Genomic DNA, 20,698 nt, shown 5'->3' with positions numbered 1-20,698 from the left:
ACTCTGAGCATCCACTCACTCAGGGTAAGCATTCTGACCCACGCACTCAGGGTAAACCACTAGATGTCAGTGGCATGGTAAATACAAGGAGGAAAGGGGGGACTCAGTCAAGGGAAGGAGGAGACAAGACCTCTCAGAAGTATCTTTGTAGCTTTTGCAGATTATTTTCAAATATAGTTAAAAGACTTCTTGCTATTATTTTCTGTGAACCCTATGATTTTGCTTACCTAATTGCACTTATTAAAATCACTCCTTTATCCACCTTTATCCAATATAGGTAACTGTCTTACTTCACAACTTATATACACAAAACATATATATGTATATATATATATACACATATATATGTAATTTCCAGGCAAACAGAAGACAGAGCTAAAAATCAAACCATATGAATAACAGAAATATACAGAAACATATCTCTATTGCTTGGGAGGTGCAGGCAAGTTTTCTATGATAAAAAGAAAAATGAGACAAAAGAAACTTTTGACAGTAGTGATAATTCATAAATTTGAGACTCATAATGTTCAAAAGAAAAGAGCTACAAATGAAATTAAAGGACAAATAAACTACGGAAAAAATTTTCAAGATATATGATAATCTAAATCTATGATAAGTGAAAACCTTGCCTTGAACAGGATCATTCAAACAACAACAACAAAAATAACAACAACCATAACACATCCCTAATAATTCCATTCAATGAGCATCTACTCTGGACGTAAACTAAAATAAAGAAAGTTATTCACATCGAGGCTGTCAAAGATAAAGGCTAACACCATCTAGGACAAAGAGTTAAAAACTGCAGAGATGAGGAAATAGCCAATGATAGAAAAATAACTGCAGGTGATTTGTGTGAAAACAGGCAAATCTATCAAAATACAAAATATGTCATATTAAGCCAGCATTTACATTAGTAGGTGCTCATCCAAGACTGCAATGACACAAAGGCAAAATAATAGTAGATAATCAAAATAAAAATGCAAAAGCCTGTTCGTTTGAATAGTGCTTGTTTCTTAACCAGGGAGAAAATGAAAAAACTATGCTCAATGTCCATCAACAAGAGACTCGGAAAGGAAAATCCATGGCTTATTCCTAGAGTGAAAGGCGATGTGGCCTAAAAAGGATGACTGCGTGTGTTGGCCGCTCTCAGCTGGAGGCAGAGTGGAGCAGCCCACAGCACGCGTAGCACCACACCGCCAGTGCCCCCCCGCTCGAAGGGCCTCACGTGGCAAACCCCCAGCTCTCGCCAGGCCTCAGTTTTCACTGGAATAGTTAAGAGTCTAGTTCTGAAAGTTTCTGTGAGTCAAGTGAGCTTCTCACTGGAAAATGGAAAATGAGAATAGCACCTGTAAAGTGGAAAGCTCTAACATCACTTACAAAGCAAAAAGCACTGGTGTGAAGGGCTGGAGCCACAGCACAGCGGGTAGGGAGTTTGCCTTGCACACGGCCAACCCGAGTTTGATTCCCAGCATCCTATATGGTCCCCTGAGCACCACAAGGAGCAGAGCCAGAACCCCTGTGCATCGCTGGGTGTGACCCAAAAAGAAAAAAAAAAAAGCACTGGTGTGAAAAAAATTGTGTGCAAAATTTTTTTAAAATATATTTATATTTTATCTCTAGAAACCATATATGGTAGAATATAGAAATGAGCAGGATCTTTCTTTTTATATATATATATATATATAGATATACATTGTAATTCTTGTGATGGGCTGGAGCGATACCACAGTGGTAGGGCATTCGCCTTTCACGCAGCCGGCCCGTGTTCGATTCTTTCCCTCCCTCAAAGAGCCCAACAAGCTACCGAGAGTATCACACCCGCAAGGCAGAGCCTAGCAAGCTACCCGTGGCGTACTGGATATGCCAAAAACAGTGACAATAAGTTTCACAATGAGAGGCGTTACTGGTGCCCGCTCGAGCAAATCGATAAGCAACGGGATGACAGTGACAGTGACAGTGACAGTGACAATACTTGTGATATGTAATACTTGTGACACACAGGCAGTAACATTTTGGATCATTTTAAATTTCTTAGCATTTTCTGTATCATTAGAGGTTTGAAAAAAAAATGAAATGATCATGTTCAACAGGCACTTGCATACACTTCTGGAATGTAAAATCTCATGAGCTTTCAGGGAGGGATTTGACTATAAGAAATACGCTTTGTGATCCAGGAGTTTCCTGTCTACAAATGTAGCCTACAAAAATAACAACGTAAGTCTACAAATACATATATTTTTGTGATACAGATTATACATATACATCATTCACATATATATACACTGCAGGGTTGTTTATTAGAACAGTATTTGCAACTCAATAATAAAGAGAAATAACCTGTATTTTAATCCTTGCACCACAGTTGGTGCAGACAACAAATCCAGTATGGAGTGGAGAGAAATCATGACAGAGTTCCAGGGGAAGACCCTCTGGGAATATGCAGGTGAACGACTTGTACTTTCCTCTAAGGCCAGACACTGAAGATTTCTGTCTTGGGGGTGGTACTGACTAAACGTCTCAGGCTAGCTCCAAGCGAGACCCAGAGCTAAGGTCTGGAGGAAGAGGAGCAGAAAGACGTGGGCAACGAGGGAGTCATAGCCCTGATTCCCAGCCATGACTGTGCAGAAGGGGCCTGACAAGACAAAGTTGGTGAAGGGACAGAAACACAATGGATTCTCAAGGACACCGCTTTCAAGCCCAGAGACTCCAATGCGCAAAGGACTTGCAGGCAGGTACAAACAGCTATCCTGATGGCGAGAGCTGCCTCCACTGATTAAAATGCTGCAACCGATAATAACTATCTGTTTAAGAGAAAGAGTCGGGGGGGGGGAGGAGGCGTGTAGGCGCTCACAGGCAGGCCTGTGGGGCCGGGGAGGTGGGTGGTGCCGTGAGAAGAGGGAGCAAAGGGGAAGGACTCCATAACCAGCCCGGTGGCTGCAAGGCCACTGGAAACCAAGAGCTGAGGCGAATTCCCCTCAGCAGCCACTTCACTTCTAAGATTCTTTTGTTCGCCAAAATTAACTAAGAAACAAAAGAGATGTCCATTTCCCTGAAATCTCACACGCCCTGTCTGTCCAAGAGAACCACCTCCAGTCCATACCGGGCCAGCTGCCTTCCTGCAGCAGCCTGTTTGGACACTTGTCCAGTTCGGACACAGCGAGTCACCCTAGAATTGATGCTTGCAAGAACAGCACTTTATATTTCTTCCCCAATCTGCACAAGTAATGCCAGTGAGTCTTGGCCACCAGCCTAAATGTTCGATAACTATTCCGTGGTAAATGTGTAATCACGAAGCGACCAGGGAAACCCCACGGCTCTCGCCACTTGCATTAGGTGGCCTCGGGCCACTTCCCCACCCGGGATGGCCGATGCCATGGGCAGATGAAAGAGGAAATGAGGGCCAGGCGGGTTGGTGATCAGCTGCCCTTTATTCCATTCTCCCCACACGCCTGTTCCAGTCTCACCAAGCTCCCCATTCTAGTCTCACACTGACCCTCATCCCTGTCTCCTCCTGTCTCTCCTGCTCATCTCTCCGAGCACCCACTTGATGCCTTGGTCTCCTTCTCGTCTCTCACCAACCCCCTGTATTGGGGGCAGCCACCACATCCCATCCTGTAGCACAAGCAATATATGAAAGCCTTTCTTCTGCTCAAGGACAAATACCACTTAGGGGTGTTTCTCCTCTCTTCAGTCCAATAACTTAACATCTTAACTAACATCTTAATTCCATTTCTTAACATTAGTTATTTTGTATGGACACAGTAAGAGATACATTAAGCTTGCAGGATGGTTCTCCTGCAGATATCCCACTATAGATCTTAGACTACAGTGCTCAGGCCAGATTAATGTTTCCTAGCCCTAGCAGGGTCCTAATTCAGTTGTTACTTTTTGCATCATGACAGAATTTGTCCATGACCATGCTCTTGACTTATAGTTAAGTATTATGGCACTTTGGCCTGGCCCATTTTGATGCCATGGTAGCTCACGGCTTGCCTTGGGTCTATCCAGTCTCTTGTCAGGACCCTGCTTTGGGGGTGCTAGGAACTAAGGGCAACTGAGGCTCAAGTCGAGAGAACAGATGCCCAGCAGTGAATATCATTTGGAGCCAATTAACTCCCAAGTTACAAAAGCATAGCATTAACTGTCTTCTTGTGTCTATACAAAAAGGACATTACTCTGAATTAACTATGCAAAGGACTTACAGGGAAGATAAAAGCAGTATTTACAAATTAACAGAGTCTGACAAGGAGATAAAGGTGACTGGTTGGGGAAGCAGAGTACAAAGAAGAGGTTACAAGTAAACACAGAGGAATGGGAGCACTGTGATGGGAGTACCCAATAAAGCTAAGCTCCCCATGGCAAGGCAGAAAGGACAACCCAATGTTATCCTACAGGTAAATGACATGATAATTTACTGATACCATGCTAAGATTTTGCACTCCAGACGCCTTACCTCCTTCTTGGGAAAGATTTATAGTAAATGACATAGAACTGGTCTTCAGGGGTACTAAGAGGTAGTTGGGAGGTAAGAAGATTTGCTTTGCATCCGTAAGACTTTGAGTTCAATTAATGGCACAAGAAGAAGCCTGGGTATATCCAGAAACAGTCCAATCACTGCCCAGTGTGGCCCCAAACCCCAAAATAAATTAATTAAAAGAAAATAAATAATTTTTAAAAGAAAAAAATGGGGTTCAGTGTTCAATAATCTGGGTTCAAAATGCAGCTTTTTTTTGTAATTAGGAAGAACTCTGGACAAATTAGTTTCAAAATGTCCAAATATCTTTACCTATACAATAGAAAGATGGGACCAGAGCAGTAGTACAGTGGGTAGGGCATTTGCCTTGCATGCAGCTGGCCCCGGTTCAATCCCTGACATCCCATATGGTCCCAAAAGCACCGCCAGGAGTAATTCCTGAGTGCAGAGCCAAGAGTAGCCCCTGAGCATTGCCAGCTTTGACCCAAAAAGCAAAATTAATTAATTAATTAATTTAATTAAATAGAAAGATAACAACTGTACTGTGTCCACTAGGCTAGTATGACTTAGTAACTGAGTGCTTCTGCAGTGGCAGAAACTGTTCTAAGCACCTGGAAGTCTGTCATAGTTAATCCGCAAAGTGACCGTACAAAACAGTGTCCTTCCTGTTTCCATTTTACAAATAAGAAAATCGGGGCAGGGTGAAGTCTGTGAGTGTGAGACCTGGGCTCCAAATCCAGGAAGCCGCATTCCAGAGCAGGTGTTCTGAACTACAACTGTCTCCCACGTAACAAGCCAGTACAGCACAGAACACTGTAAGCATTCTGAAACCCAGAGGCACAGCCCAAAGACTTCAGAAGAAGAGAGCAAAGCCCAGAGCAGAGGTCCTCACCCCTCCAGTCCAACCTTTACCACCCCCCAGAAAGCCATTCAAGAAATGTGCAGAGCATGATCACATTCACGCCTTCTTCAACCCCTCTCGGGAACTGCCCCAGCTCTGAAGCTTCAGCCAACAATCTGCAGATGTACCTCACGGTTTCCACTTCCTTCAAGAATACCTATGACAGTGTCATTTGCAGCCGCTGGTGGCCCGTCCAGGTCCCCTCACAAGGGACCTGAACATCTTGTCCATACTTTTGCTCATATGGTAAAATCCATTCACTAAGACACCCTTTCCTCCTTTGCTTCAAATGCCACCCAAACCTGTTTTTTTCCCTGACTCCTCACCCCATCCCCACTATATTTTCTTCTAGATCCATCACTGTTTTCCATTTAAACTCTTTCCTCTTACCTAGGTGCAAGCATACCAGAGGCTGATTGTTCTACCCTCTGCAATCCCCAAAGCATCTACTAGAACAGTATTTCTCAGAGGGTTGCCATATGGTCCCCTAACAGCACACAGTATGTAAGAAGAGACCAATAAGCCATGGGTAAAAAATCATGTCACTGGGGGTGGGAGGATGACATGGCATGAGACTAGGGGGTCAAGTGGTAAGAGGGAAAGAAGCGAGGTCAGTGGAGGCTCCAGTAGGGAGAGGTGAGAAATACCAAACTGGAGCGTCCCTATGGCTTGAACTCTGAACTTCGACATCAAGTACCAAAAGACACATAAAGGTCAAAGAGCACCTGCAGACACTGACAGTGCTCGCAACAAATAAGCACTTTTCCAGACAGGTGAGATTTGGATAAATATGTTCTATTTCCAAGTAACAACTGCGCCAGGGAGAAAAAGCGCTTCTAGGAGTCACATCTCTGTAGGGAAAATCGGCCCTGTCAGGCCTGAGGCAGCGTTTACCTGCGTCTCCTTCCTCTTCACCCAAGTTCAGCACGATGATGCAGATGTGCTTCCTCAGCTGGCGAGAGTTGGAGAACTTCCGACAGCACTTGCTGCACTCCAAGCTGCTCAGAGCCAGGCTGCTCTCTGAGGGGACCGCGGGGCTGGCATTGCTGGGACCCCCCACGCTCACTGCTGGCTCCTCTTCACTGCTGGGCTTCTTGGTAGAGCCCTTGGGCCGGCCTCTCTTCCTCTTCGTGACTGAGTGCTCTTTCAAGGAAACAAGAAGACGCCAGTGAGTCACATGAGGGGGGCATCCCATGCCCTGTCCTCTACCTCTAAGGGGGAAACACATCTGTTTCAGGTTCTGTTGGAATCCAACAGTTTGGAGCCACACCCAAATGAACAGCCGCAAAGCATTATCTTCGGTGTTGTAATTTTTGTATCTAGACACAATTTTCTAACATTCTGAATGTAACATGCTATCTTGGGTAAAACTTGGAACAGGTATACCTAGTCGAGAAGGGAAGATCTGAGTTTGACCCTCAGCCCCCAGATGAAAAATCATGCTCCCAGTTAACTACCAACTCCACTTAAGCCAAGATCCCAAAGAAGGGTTAAGGATTTCTTTGGTAAGAATTCTCAGAGGTCGCTTAGCTCTTCGTGCTCTTAACAAGTTACTCAACTATTCAGATCATGTCAAGGTATCCTAATTATTAGCACCAAACTGCTCTGGTAAAATAGAGAAAAAATAATTATAAACTAAAGCCACAAATTATAGTGAGAATAATCTGCCTAGTTACAATTTGTCTCCACCTTCTTTAGTTTTCCTGATTTTAATATCTTTTTCTCCAGACCTGATAGTAATTTCCTTCTTACTATGTATGTCTACTTGTCCTTTTCTTCATACATCTTTTTTTTTTAATTTTTAAATTTATTTATTTTTAATTAGAGAGTCACCGTGAGGGTACAGTTACAGATTTATACACTTTTGTGCTTATACTTCCCTCATACAAAGTTCGGGGACCCATCCCTTCACCAGTGCCCATTCTCCACCACCCGTAAACCCAGTGTCCCTCCCACCCTCCCCAATCCCATCTCCCCCCCACCCCACCCTGCCACTGTGGCAAGGCATTCCCTTCTGTTCTCTCTCTCTAATTAGCTGCTGTGGTTTGCAATAAAGGTGTTGAGTGGCCGCTGTGCTCAGTCTCTAGCCCTCATTCAGCCCGCAACTCCCTTCCCCCACATGGCCTTCGACTACAATGTAGTTGGTGATCGCTTCTCTGAGTTGACCTTTCCCCGGAACGTGAGGCCAGCCTCGAAGCCATGGAGTCAACCTCCTGGTACTTATTTCTACAGTTCTTGGGTATTAGTCTCCCACTCTGATATTCTATATACCATAGATGAGTGCAATCTTTCTATGTCTGTCTCTCTCTTTCTGACTCATTTCACTCAGCATGAAACTTTTCATGCCCATCCACTTAACTACAAAATTCTTGACCTCCTTTTTTCTAACAGCTGCATAGTATTCCATTGTATAGATGTACCAAAGTTTCCTCAACCAGTCATCCGTTCTGGGGCATTCGGGTTTTTTCCAGATTCTGGCTATTGTAAACAGTGCTGCGATGAACATACATGTGCAGATGTTGTTTCGATTGTACTTTTTTGCCTCTCTGGGATATATTCCCAGCAGTGGTATTGCTGGGTCAAATGGGAATTCAATATCTAATTTTTTAAGAGTCGTCCAAATTGTTTTCCAGAAGGGCTGAACCAGTCGGCATTCCCACCAGCAGTGAAGAAGGGTCCCTTTCTCCCCACATCCTCTCCAACAGCGGTTGTAAAGCCACAAATTATAGAACTAAAGACACTAACAATATTTTTTCAAGTTCCTTCACAACCTACTGATTTTAAATGTCATGATGAGACCTACTATGGTTTCTAATCATTTTACAACTTGTCTTTCCTCTTATCTAGCCTTCATCCTTAAGGTCTTCATCTCTAGAATGAAGGGGAGCCTCTATGAGGAGTGAGCAGGGTCAGAGGGCATCATATCATTGTGTGATGGTCGAATGCTGTGATCTCCACGGTTTGACTGAGGTATATCCCCAAGAGGCCACACAGAGAGCTCACACAGCACTTACACCTCACTCTTAAGAGTCCTCTCTCTGACACAGGCATGGCATTTCAGCAGATAGATATGTAGATGTAGTATATAGACATATGAATATTCTATTTCCATATTCTGAAAGGTCTCAGAGCTTATCCTGGCTCTGTGCTCAGGGATCACTAAAGGTACAGGGTGCCAGGAACCAAGGGCTTAAGGTATAGGGTGCCAGGGATCAAATGTGGGTTAGATTTGCAGCCAGGCAAGCACCCTACCTACTCTACTCTCTGGCACCTCAGCAGTCCTGTTTAAATCTGCATTTCACAACTAAGGAAGGTGCCCGAAGGATCCACCCATCTTGGGTAATCAAGGAGAGGGGGGCTGGGGAGGAAGTGTAGCTGAGGACAATGCGGGAGGGATGCTGACACAGGTGGTTAGATTGGAGTTGGAACACTGCATGCCTGAATTTTTTTGGTTGACAGCTTTGTAAATCATGGTGCTTAGGTTCTAAAAAGGAAGAAGAAAAGAAAAAAAACATAGGTGATGACATCTAGGTTTCTCCCTGCACCCTCTACGGCCACGGCTCACTAAGACACAGCCACACTGCCCTCAGCAGCCCAGGAAGGATTCCCTAAGGTGACGGGCCTGTGCTCTCAGCCCAACACGGAAGCCAGAGGTGCCAAGAGCAGGGCCATTCTGGAGCAATACTGAAGGGAAGAGCAGCGTGGCAATGTGTGCTATGGACAAGGGTCCCCAAGGACTGAAGAAGACTGGGAAACAGAATGAAGAGTAGCTGTAGGGGTAGGGGTGGGGGGGCTTTGGGAGCAGAGCTTTGGCTGAACTGCACTATCAAGGTTCATCATCCTTGATGGAAAGATCCATACTAGAGCCCTCCTCAGCCAGGGCAACCAGCAAAAGCCGTGGCTGCCTTCCCTCCACCTCACAGGGTGTGCTGGGGAGAGTGCAAAGAAGTGGGGAGGGTGGCTGAGAACAGGAAAGAAAAAGTACTAACAGGTAAGAAAACCAGATAACAAACCTGGAACACAAAACCCTCCTAAACATCCAGGCCCTGCATCCTACTGGAAGAAGCAATGTTGCAAGGAAGTGAGGCCCAGCTGCTATGTATGGAAAGATGGCTGGAGAGGGGAGAAAGGAAGAAAAGGCACAAAAAGGACAAACTATTCACTTCAAAATCATGAAAACTTGTGCTGTTCTTTATAACACCATGCACTTGAGCAACCCACTAAAGCAGCAATTAACCGTCGGAGAGGCAGAATTAGCGGAGGCTCTAGAACACTCCCCTCGTGTCATGTCAGCTAAGCTGAAGCACGAGTTTTTGTAAGTCGGGTGGCCCAGGCCTCACCCAGTGACATCTCAAGTGAGTCTCGCTACCCCTCTGAAGGGCTCGTGAGGATGCAGCGGGGTAGTGAACCTCAACACAGGTTGGAACTCTGCCCTCGGCTACGGGGCATGTCCTGGAATGACCTGCCCGAGGGGAGAGTCTATTTGCTAGGGAGCTGCCACCCCCAGGCATCTAGGAAGCGGCTCTGGAGGATGGCACATCAGTTCCACTATCTGGAGACTAAAGGTAGTCAGATTCCCAGGAGGGCTGGGGCTGAAAACCCATCACCTGGGCAGGCCATCATCAAGCCCCAGTAAAAACCCTGACACCCAAGGCTCAAGTGAGCTTCCCTGGCTGGGTGCTTGAGTTCTGTCCTCAAAAGGACTGAAAGGAGACAGTAGCCTTCAGAGACTCCCCAGGAGTTTGGGAAGGGTGTGGCCAAAAGTCCGAGGCCCACCCCTTGACTTAACTCACACCTCTGTCCCTTGGCTGGCCCTGGCCTGTCCCTTTGGTACCATAAAGCCATAACCCAGAGCACAGGCACACGCTGTTTTGTTGTGCTTTGCTTTACTGTGCTTGGTGGATGCTGTCCCCTTTTGTCACACGATGAAGGTTTGCAGCAACCGAGGAAGTTTACCAGCCTCTCTACCAACAGTGCTGATTCACGGGTTCTCTGTCGCATTTAATGAGGGTGTGCATGGTATTATTTCAGATATAATGCTGTTGTGCACCTAACAGACCACGATATAAACATAACTTTTCTATGCACTGGGGAGAGGAAAAAAAAAACTATAGCTTTCTTTACTGCACTAGGAGATTTACTGTGATGGTTGTGAACCGAACCTCCAATTTCTCCCAGGGAAATCAGCAGAGCACTTTTTTTGAGTTTTGTGAATCATTCCAGCAAATTATCAGACATGACAGTCTGTGGGAAACCCCTTAATTATAGTCAGCAGTGTAGAAGAGAGGGTGAAACTAGGGACCCCGGTGTCTGTAGCTGGTGTCAGGAGTCTTGGACAGACAAGGAGGGAACTGCACTTCATCTCTGGTCTGGCCAGCACTGCACCAAGGGATCCAGCGTCTTCTCACACAGGAGACGTCTGTGCACACCAGGCTTGCCACACTGCAAAACTACAGCACCATCTGCAAGGCACAAGACTGACTACACATCTCTCTTCCCACAAATTCGGGCCTCCCTGAAGGCAGGTGGCTTGTCCTGATTTTTATTTTTAATCCCCCCACTGGTACTTAACCTGGTACCTATAAATTCTGGTGAGTTAAACCAATGAGTATGTGCAATCTGGCTGTCGGGGAAGAAATAGACAACCGGCCCTGAAAACTTACAAAAGCTTCTAACACGATGGTGACAAAACCAGTCTAACATCTTGCTCCATCCATAATTCAGAGCCTCAGGATCAATTAGTTAGCTAAAAATGAAATATTCATAAATGAACTTGGAATAATTTAAGCACTGAAAACGAGTTGCTGCTGTCAACTATCCACATTTTCTAGAGGAGCTGTGAATCTTGGAACCAAGGCAAGAAAATCATGTAATCTCTTAAATCAAAACATTTTAACAGAGTAACCCACAATCTTTCTTCCTTCTCTCTGAATTCCTTTATTCACTGCACTGAACTCTACGGATGTGCCCCCTGGGAAATATCTGCCCAGTGAGTTCTTTTCCGTTTTCATGTTACTCCTGCTGCCTAGGTCCCAGCCCGTGTCTCCAGATTCCAGATTCTCATCTTCCTCTACCTCCTTCCTTGACCTCATGGCCACTTCTTGCTTTAAAACTTTCCTTTAAAAAAAAAAAAAACAACTTTCATGTTGAATCACTGTGAGCTAGACTATTACAAAGCTGTTCATGCTTGGATTTCAGTCCTGCAGTATTCCAACCCACTAATAATCACCAGGGAGATGCAGATCAAAACAACAATGAGATATCATCTCATACCACAGAGACTGGCACACATCCAAAAGAATCAAAGCACCCAGTTTTGGTGTGGATGTGGGGAGAAAGGGACTCTACTTCACTGAGGGTGGGAATGCCGACTAGTCTAGCCTGTTTGGAAAACAATATGTACGTTTCTCAGAAAACTAAAAATTGAGTTCCCATTTGACCCAGAAATACCACTTCTGGGAATATACCCTGGTGGTCTAAAAAATACACAGCAGAAACACCATCTGCACTCTGTATGTTCATTGTAGCACTATTCACCATAGTCAGAATCTGGAAACAACCTGAGTGCCCAAGAACAGATGAATGGATAAAGAAACTATGGCACATCTAAACAATGGAATACTATGCAGCTGTTGGGAAAAATGAATTAATGAAATTTGCCTATAAATGGGTAGACAAGGAGAGTATCATACTGAATGAAATGAGTCAGGAGAGGGACAGATATAGAATGACTGCATTCCTTTGTTGTATATACATATATGTAGTAGAAGAATAATATCCATGGCCAGTGCAAACAGGGGTTGGGAGAACTGGTCAATGGTTGGACTAACCACAAGTGTACATGGAGCTGAGGATAGGTAGGATAAAGAAGAGACCAGTATGACGATAATTGAATGATCACACTGGACAAGATCTGAGGGTTAAAAGTAGGTAAGAGATTCTTGATAAACTTTCAGTATCACTACTACAAACCACAATACCCAAAAGGAAGAGAGAGAGAGAGAGAGAGAGAGAGAGAAGTGCCAGCCATAGAGGCAGGCAGGGGGTGAGGGGTGATAGGAGGCAACCTGGGGACACTGGTGCTGGGTGCTGGAATACTTTCCATCGTTCTTAGTGACTGCCTTCTCAGAGTCTCGGGACTGGCTCAAGGCTTCCATCACGGTTTCAATCCAACAACGTCCCAGTGAGCAGAGAAAAGGTGCTCTGTGTTGTGTGTGTGTGTGTGTGTGTGTGTGTGTGTGTGTGTGTGTAGTATAGTGTATGTGTGTGTATGAATGCATGAGCTCAGACACACACACACACAAATACACACACAGAGAGCACCTTTTCTTCTGCTCACTGGGACATTCTTGACTTCCCTACATACACACAGTCTCTCTTTTTCACTTGCCTACTAGAACTACTGGAATTCCCCCAGCCTTGAGTTCATCGACAGTCCCACTCAGAATCCAGACCCTATTTTAAACCCTAACAATTTCAAACCTCAGTTAGTTCCTCCTCCTCCCTGGCCAGCCATGAAAGGAAAGGTGCCAGTTCTCATACTTCGTGTGGCGTGCAAGCCCTGCACACTATGTCCTGGCACTGGATTTTTCTCTTCCCCAACTTCAGATTATAAATTCTGAGGTTCCACAGACTTAGGATCACAGCTGGATACATATACTGGGCACTCAATAAAAAAATATACATTGATCAGTTGTTTAATGGCAAAGAGTAACTCATTTCCTGTATCCCAAGTTTCCAACAGAAAGAAGAGGGCTAAACCATGGTGTTGGGAATCATTCATGCAGACAGACCCGGGACAAAAACTAACACGGGACAGAAAGAACCAGACAGAGGTTTTATTTTTCAATTCAATCAAAAGACAACTTGAGCATTATGGGAGGAAAAAAAAAACAGCCAAACATTATCAGAGATTTAATAACATCAGCTCTTTATTTGTACATTATTCAAGTTTGTGAGGCACTTTCCCAGCAATTATCTTATTTCGTCCTCATAAAAATCTTAAGAGAAGGATGTAGCAAACATAATTTCCTTAATAAGAAACAAGGGATGAAAAGGTTCGAGTGACTTGGCACATTTTCCAGAATCAGCTGCTGAGCCTGCAGCTAGAATCCGTGTGTCCTTATCACCAGCCCGGCCCGGCCCTCTCACTCCAGACCCCTGCAGTCCAGGCTGGCAACATGCCTGATTAAGGGGGCAACATGTATGGTGTAGAGATCACTAGCTGGGAATTGTGCCCAATGGGGTTCAAATCCCCTCAGACACAGTTTCTACTATGAAAAGTAAATACAGCCTCTATTTTATAGAGTCACGCCTAGTAAAAGTGATCTGCTAACAGTGATCCACAAGACTCCGGAGGTGATCCACAAGTGGCAACTGCTTCTTGTTACAGTAACTCTCTCTGACAGTCTGATTCTAGACTCTGGGGAAACTATTTTCTTACAGCCAGTTCATTAGAGTTTCTGATTCCATGATGTGTGTGTGTGTGTGTGTGTGTGTGTGTGTATTGTTGTTTGTGTCATTCCCCACCTCTCTTTAACTTCTTTGTTTTGGAAGCTCTCACATAAGAAATCCAAGACAGAAATAGGTGCATACAAATGTCATTATGCCTGAAACCACAGTTTATGTCAAATTCTAGCATTCTTTCTTTCTGCAGTTCAATCTTCAGTCACACCAAGTGGAGAGTTTAGCTAATCCTTAAAAACTAACAGTATCAGGCCATAACAGTCAATCCTTCTGAAATTTATTTTCAGGGGGGCTAGGAAGTAACAGAAAACAGTGAATTACTTACTTAAAATAACAGATCACAAGCCTTCTAAGTTTATGCAGGGAATAGCTCATCTACTGATTGCACTTGTCCTGGGATTATGAGGTACCCATGGAAGGGAAAGATGCCACAAGCCTATGATTAAAAAAAAAAACAAAACCTATGGCCTTGTCAGCAATAATATAGATACGCAATGCAAACAACAGCAAAAACAGTTATTAAGAAGTAGATTTCAGACCTATGCTAAAAACTTCATGTGTATGTCCTCATCTACTCCCTGATGGAGGCATTGCTACTATCACTGCCATTCTACAGAAAGAGACAGAAGCTAAAGATGTGTCCATTTGTTCTCAGGTACAGAACTAACATTTGAGGCCAGACCTGTTTGCCAGAGTGTGGCTATCACACCTACGTTGGTTTAATATCAGAGACCAGATATAACATTTTTTTCCTCTCTTCTGAGAGCTACAGGAGGATGACAAGAGTATCACCTGGCTCTGAGTACTCGCTAAGATCTATGACCTCGCTCCTGAGCTGAATAACAAATGGATAGAAAGGGAAACGGAGGCCTTGAAGCAAGACATGCATATACTGAGTACTAATCATTATATGCTAATATGGTACTTGTCTTGAACCTATTTTAGTCTTGGCTCCCATTAACAGATAGCAAATACTATGGTCTAAGTCACCAGCAGGGTCTCCACAGCTGGAAGCAGGCCAAGCCCTGTGTAAAGGTACCAGAGAGAGGAACGGGGCCTGACACCAGGCCACACTCAAGAGCTCAAACTGAGGCCTCGGGCGCTGGCTGCAGCAACACCAAGCACACGGCATGCATGCTCATCAGTGAGAATGCTGCTGCTACTCAGGACAAGGATGTCTCTCTTTGTGCCCCCACACAAACACCCTATATGGGTCATGATTGTGCGACCAAAGGGGCGGTAATCACAAAACCCTCCGTCCATGTGAATGCAGATGGGTACTCTCTCACTCTCTCCCCGTGCTGCCTCCCAGAGTACATTAGAAGATGCTGGCGTCAGCGGTCACTGGAACAGGGAGGACATCTTTTCTACATATGCTCAGAATTATCTTGATTTGCGGAAAACGCTCAGAAGAGAAAAAAAATCACAATTTAAATTTAGATATCAGCCTTTCCTAGGAAGCTTCCTTTTGCCCTCAGACCTGACAAGGTGGCCTCTTTAGCAGCAAATACCTCTCTGCTGCCTTATAGCTGACCCTTGGCTTACGTGCCAACAGGCAATGAGGCAGCCGAGAGGCAGAGCCAACAGGAAGAGAGTCTAGACCCACCTGTGTCTCAGCGCCCACCACAGAATTCAGACCTGCAACAGGCACATGACGAAGAGCCACTGAATAAAGAAATGGGAGGGAAGAGAAGGGAAAATTAAAAAGAAATGGAGTTCCTATTGAAGGTCTAAGTCAGGGAAGATAAAGGAAATGCCAAACAAGGCTTTCAAGAAACCAGTGATCATCCATCCTCAGCAACTTCCATGAGGAGGAACAATCCCTCCAAGGCACACATAAGGGCATGGGCACAAACATGCACAAACGCACCATGTGCAGGACAAGTACAATCACACACTCAAACACATACTCATATACACGTGCATGCACACAAGAGGAAGGACGGGCTGGGTTCATTAAGCAATTTTTTTTTCTTGGACCACAGCCAAAGATTTGTAGGCAGAGAAAGAAAAATGAAAGGTAATCTTCTGCAGACTACTTCCTACATGAGCAAAATGATTTAAGGGCTATAAAATAAGCCAGAGCATTTAGGAACCTTCACGTTACAAAGGGGGAACCAAAATAATAAATCAATTACCACTCAGTTAAAGATTTAATTAAACCATTCCAAGTGTCTCTCAACTTAAAATGAATTGTGAAGGTTAAACCTGAATGGAAATCATTAGAGAGAAACTAAGCCCCGACAAGTCTCAACTTTGATGGGCTTGAACAATGAGCAAAAGAAGGATTTGGAATTCTTTGATGACTTTTGAAGACATTTTCATTTTTTATAGACATTTTCTAATATTAAGCGTCTGAGTTTAATTAAAGTCTTAATTTTAAAAATTAAACTTCTTGTATGCGTGAGAGACAGAATATACCAAGGAAATTTTAAGACAAAGGTAAAGCAACTAATAAATTATAAAGGTAGCATAATGGAAAGAATTTGATTATAATCACAAAGGCATAGTAATAACTGTGCCACAAAACTATATTGCAAATGCCACTAGGCCAGTAGGGCACAAATTCCGCTCCTGTACTGTCACTGTCACTGTCAACCCGTTGCTCATCGATTTACTCGAGCCGGGCATCAGCAATGTCTCCATTGTGAGATTTGTTGTTACTATTTTTGGCATATTGAATATGCCAGGGGTAGCTTGCCAGGCTCTGCCATGAGGGCGAGATACTCTCGGTAGCTTGCCAGGCTCTCTGAGAGGGGCGGAGGAATTGAACCCGGGTGGGCCAGCGTGCAAGGCAAATGCCCTACCTGCTGTGCTATTGCTCCAGCCCACTCCTGTACTGACTAACTATAATTCCTGTCACTGTCATCCCGTTGCTCATCGATTTGTTCAAGGGGGCACCAGTAACGTCTCTCATTGAGAGACTTATTGTTATTGTTTTTGGCATATCCAATACGCACGGGTAGCTTGCCAGGTTCTGCCGAGCGCGCTTGATACTCTCAGTAGCTTGCCGGGCTCTCCGAGAGGGGCGAAGGAATCGAACTCGGGTCGGCCGCGTGAAAGGCGAACGCCCAACTGCTGTGCTATCGCTCCAGCCCTAAACCTAAATATATTGTTTTAACTTCTCTGGTCACGATACATCCATCAACTAGAAAATTTGGGCACCAGCAAGGAAACAGAAACCTGGAACAATACTTCAGCCAACAAGAAGTAACACACACCTATGTAGAAAACTCCACCCAACAAGTTCTTCTCAAATGCACATCCAGGAGATGTCATGTTAGATCACAAGTCAATTATTAATAGACTTATTAAGAACTAAGGTCATAAAAAGTAGAGGAATTTCTATAGCAACATTAGAAATATTAACAGAAATTCTGAAATTTAAAAATATGGACATTATGGAAATTAATGTTACTCCTAATTCATGAATGGATCAAAGATGTTAAAAGGGAAATCAGAAAATACATCAAGATGAACAAAATAAAAGTACAAAGAACAGAACATATAGGATGCAATGAAAGCAATACTTAATGTCAAATTGCAGCTGCCAGTAGTTACAGTTATGACTCCATTGAATTAAAAAAAAAATCAGAAGTCTTTCCTTTCCAACTTAACAAAATACAAAATAAAAGTAACCTGCAAGTGGCTGAACACAGTTAAACCCCCAGCAGCACACGTAGTGCCTTGAGCACAGTCCAGAATGACCCTGAACAAAGAGTGACCTCTGGGTACCACCGGGTATGGACCAAATGCCTCCCTAGAAAAAAAAGTAAAATAACACACAGCAAGAAGTGCTCAAATAGTAAACATCATATTGACAAGAGATTCTATCTAGAATATAGCAGTGCCTCCTTGTTCAGGAGAGGTAAGTTCAAAACTCACCAAAGGCATGAAAGCACACACAGTATCCAATCCATTCATGCTATGCTTCCCCCCGTACACACAGACTTATGACAGCAGGTGCATTTAGAAACTAACAATCAGCTAAAATAGAATGGTTATAGTACACTGTAACACATATATAATGTCCTCTCTCTCACTCAAAACATCTTATTTTACATAATATTTTCAGACCACACTGACTGTGGGTAACTGAAACCATGAAAAGAGAAACTACAGATGGGGGTGGGGGTAGGGTTCTATATACCTACACAGAACCTGTACAAAAATATTCAGAGGCAGTATTTTCTTTTTGTTCTGTTTTCCTACTTTAAGCAGTGTTCTCATAATAACCAAGAAAGTCTGAGCAGTCCAAATGCTCATGAACAGATGAATGGATGGACGAAATGTGGCAAATACACACGGTAAAACACTATTCGGACGTAACCTTGAAAACATGATTCTAATTGTTCTGTTTGTTTCATTTTGGGGGCCACATCCAGCAGTGCTCAGGGTTTTCTCCCGGCTCTACTCAGGGATCAGTCCTGGTGGGCTTGGGGGAAACACAGGGGGTGTCAGAATCAAACCCTGGTTGGCTGCAGGCAAGGCATCCTAGCCACTGGATTGTCCTTCCACTGTACTGTCCCTGAAAATGTAATTCTAAATGAAAGAAGACAGGCACAAAAGACTACATAGGATTCCATTAACCTGAAATTTAAGAATAGTGTGCCAAGAGAGACAAAGTAATCGCCACTCTATAGGGGCAGGGGAAATTAGGAGTGATTTCCTCAAGGGTTCAGGTATTTTGGAGAAGAGGGTATGAGAACGTTCTGGAATAAGAGAACTGTGCCAAATGAAGAGCACAACAAAATACTAGATTTTAGACTTTAAAGTGGTTTAAAATTTTAATGCTATGTAACTTTTTCTTTTTCAAAAAAAAAGTAAAAATAAAATTAGTGAACTAGAATATGGGTGAGAAGAAACACTCAAAATGTATCACAGGACCGGCACGCCCTCGGCCCAGATAAGATCCAGAGCTGCTGAGTGCGAAACGGACCCTCTGCTCCTAAAGACTATGATCCCAGAGGTCTTCTAACCCATTTGGGCACACCGAGCGGCTTCTTACAGAAATGCATCTAGACTGTGAACTGAGCTAAAATATCAAAAATCCAAAACCGCTCGGCCGAGAGCTCATAGTCTTCATTCTCAGCAATGAAAAGAAATTATTAAATGATGCCTTTTCAGCAGGCCTGATTGTTGGGGGAAAATTCCAAACAATAATAGTGAGTTCTCTATTGAAATATTGAATGTGTTCAAAGTATAGAGAGAATAAAGTGAATATCATTAGCTACTTAGGTGGGGGCTGGGTGGGAGGGGGGTATTTTGGGGTTCTTGGTGGTGGAACATGTGCACTGGTGAAGGGATGGGGGTTCAATCATTGTATGACTAAGACTTACACCTGAAAGCTTTGTATTTTTTTCATGGTGATTCAATAAAATAAAAACTTTAAAAAAAATGTATCACAGGGGCTGGAGCAAGAGCACAGCAGGTAGGGCATTTGCCTTACATGTGGCCGACCTGGGTTAGATTCCCAGCATCCCATATGGTCCCCTGAGCACTGCCAGAAGTAATTCCTGAGTGCAAAGCCAGGAGTAACCCCTGGTGTGGCCCAAAAAGCAAAAAAAAAAAAAAAAAAGAAAAAAGAAAAAAGTGTCACAAAGAGAATAAAGGATAGACAGAACATAAATTAAAATTAAGGCATAGAGGATACAATGGCAAGAGCTAACACATATTTATCACAGTAATACTACGTGTACTACCAGTGACTCATACTTGTGTGTGACTTAACACAAATTGCAGTGCTGGTGTCAATATGTCAACCCAAGAATGAGAAAAATGGAAGGAAGATAATACATATTCAAAGGGATAATAGCTTAGGCTGTCTCAGAATTATCAAAGACACAATTTACTAATCTTTCAGGGGGGTCCTCCCAAGTAGGGCACGCGGGACCCAGAGCCATTCCCAGTGCTACTCAGCTCATCTCTGCATCTCCTGATTGCTGGGTGATCCACATTTTGAAGTTATATTGGGCTGGAGCGATAGCACAGCGGGTAGGGCATTTGCCTTGCACACAGCCGACCCGGGTTCGATTCCTCCGCCCCCCTTGGAGAGCCTGGCAAGCTACTGAGAGTATCCCACCTGCACGCCAGAGCCTGGCAAGCTCCCCGTGGCATATTCGATATGCCAAAACAGTAACAACAAGTCTCACAATAGAGGCGTGACTGGTGCCCGCTGGAGCAAATCGATGAGCAACGGAATGACAGTGACAGTGACAGGGACAGTGACACTGTTGTTGAAGATGGAATTCTAGGTTGGTGCTTTTTCCATTTCTGCCCATTGAAAATATTATTTCACTGTCTCCTAGCTTCCTCTGTTAACAAATTATCATCTGCCTTTCTAAACCTCTTAATTCTAAAGGTTTTCTTTAAAACCTTCAATTTTCTGCTTGAATCCAGCAATGATGGACAGATCAGGGCCACACTCAGGGGTACTGCTGGTGAAAGAGGGGGCATGCAGTGCCAGGAATCAAATTCAGAGCCTCGAAGACATGAAGCAAGTGCTCCAGCTCTTTAAAATATCTCCATGCCCCAAAGACAAAAACTAAATTTATTTTTAATTTTAGTGAGCAAATATAAAGCAGAATATTTTTTTTTTAATCCTAATGATACAAATCACAGTAAAACTTCAGTAAAACTAAACTAAAACAGACTGGCCAACCTAGAATTCTATCCTCAGCAATAATATAACTTCAGAAAAAAAAATGGAAAAGTGGGGTCACCCAATAATCAGGATTGCTCATGACTAACAACTCCCAACTAAAAGAACAAAAACTATTCAATAGAAGAGGGAAAATCATCCTAGATAAATGGCAGTAGAGAGCTAAGAGGATATTTTCAGTATATACATAAAC

The 20,698-nt window shown here is 43.8% G+C and overlaps 1 protein-coding gene across 1 annotated transcript in view; it reads right to left on the bottom strand.

The window, feature by feature from the left end:
* Nucleotides 1-20,698, bottom strand: part of ZFAT (zinc finger and AT-hook domain containing) — a 198,191-nt gene that overhangs the window by 127,226 nt on the left and 50,267 nt on the right. Inside the window, exon 3 of the mRNA XM_055128605.1 lies at nucleotides 6,273-6,521. Within this exon, the coding sequence (XP_054984580.1) occupies nucleotides 6,273-6,521 (249 nt within the window). The remainder of the gene's footprint in view (nucleotides 1-6,272; nucleotides 6,522-20,698) is intronic.

Source organism: Sorex araneus, chromosome 2, assembly GCF_027595985.1.
Source record: "Sorex araneus isolate mSorAra2 chromosome 2, mSorAra2.pri, whole genome shotgun sequence".
Taxonomy (NCBI): Eukaryota; Metazoa; Chordata; class Mammalia; order Eulipotyphla; family Soricidae; genus Sorex; species Sorex araneus.
This window is presented reverse-complemented; position numbering and strand designations above follow the sequence as displayed.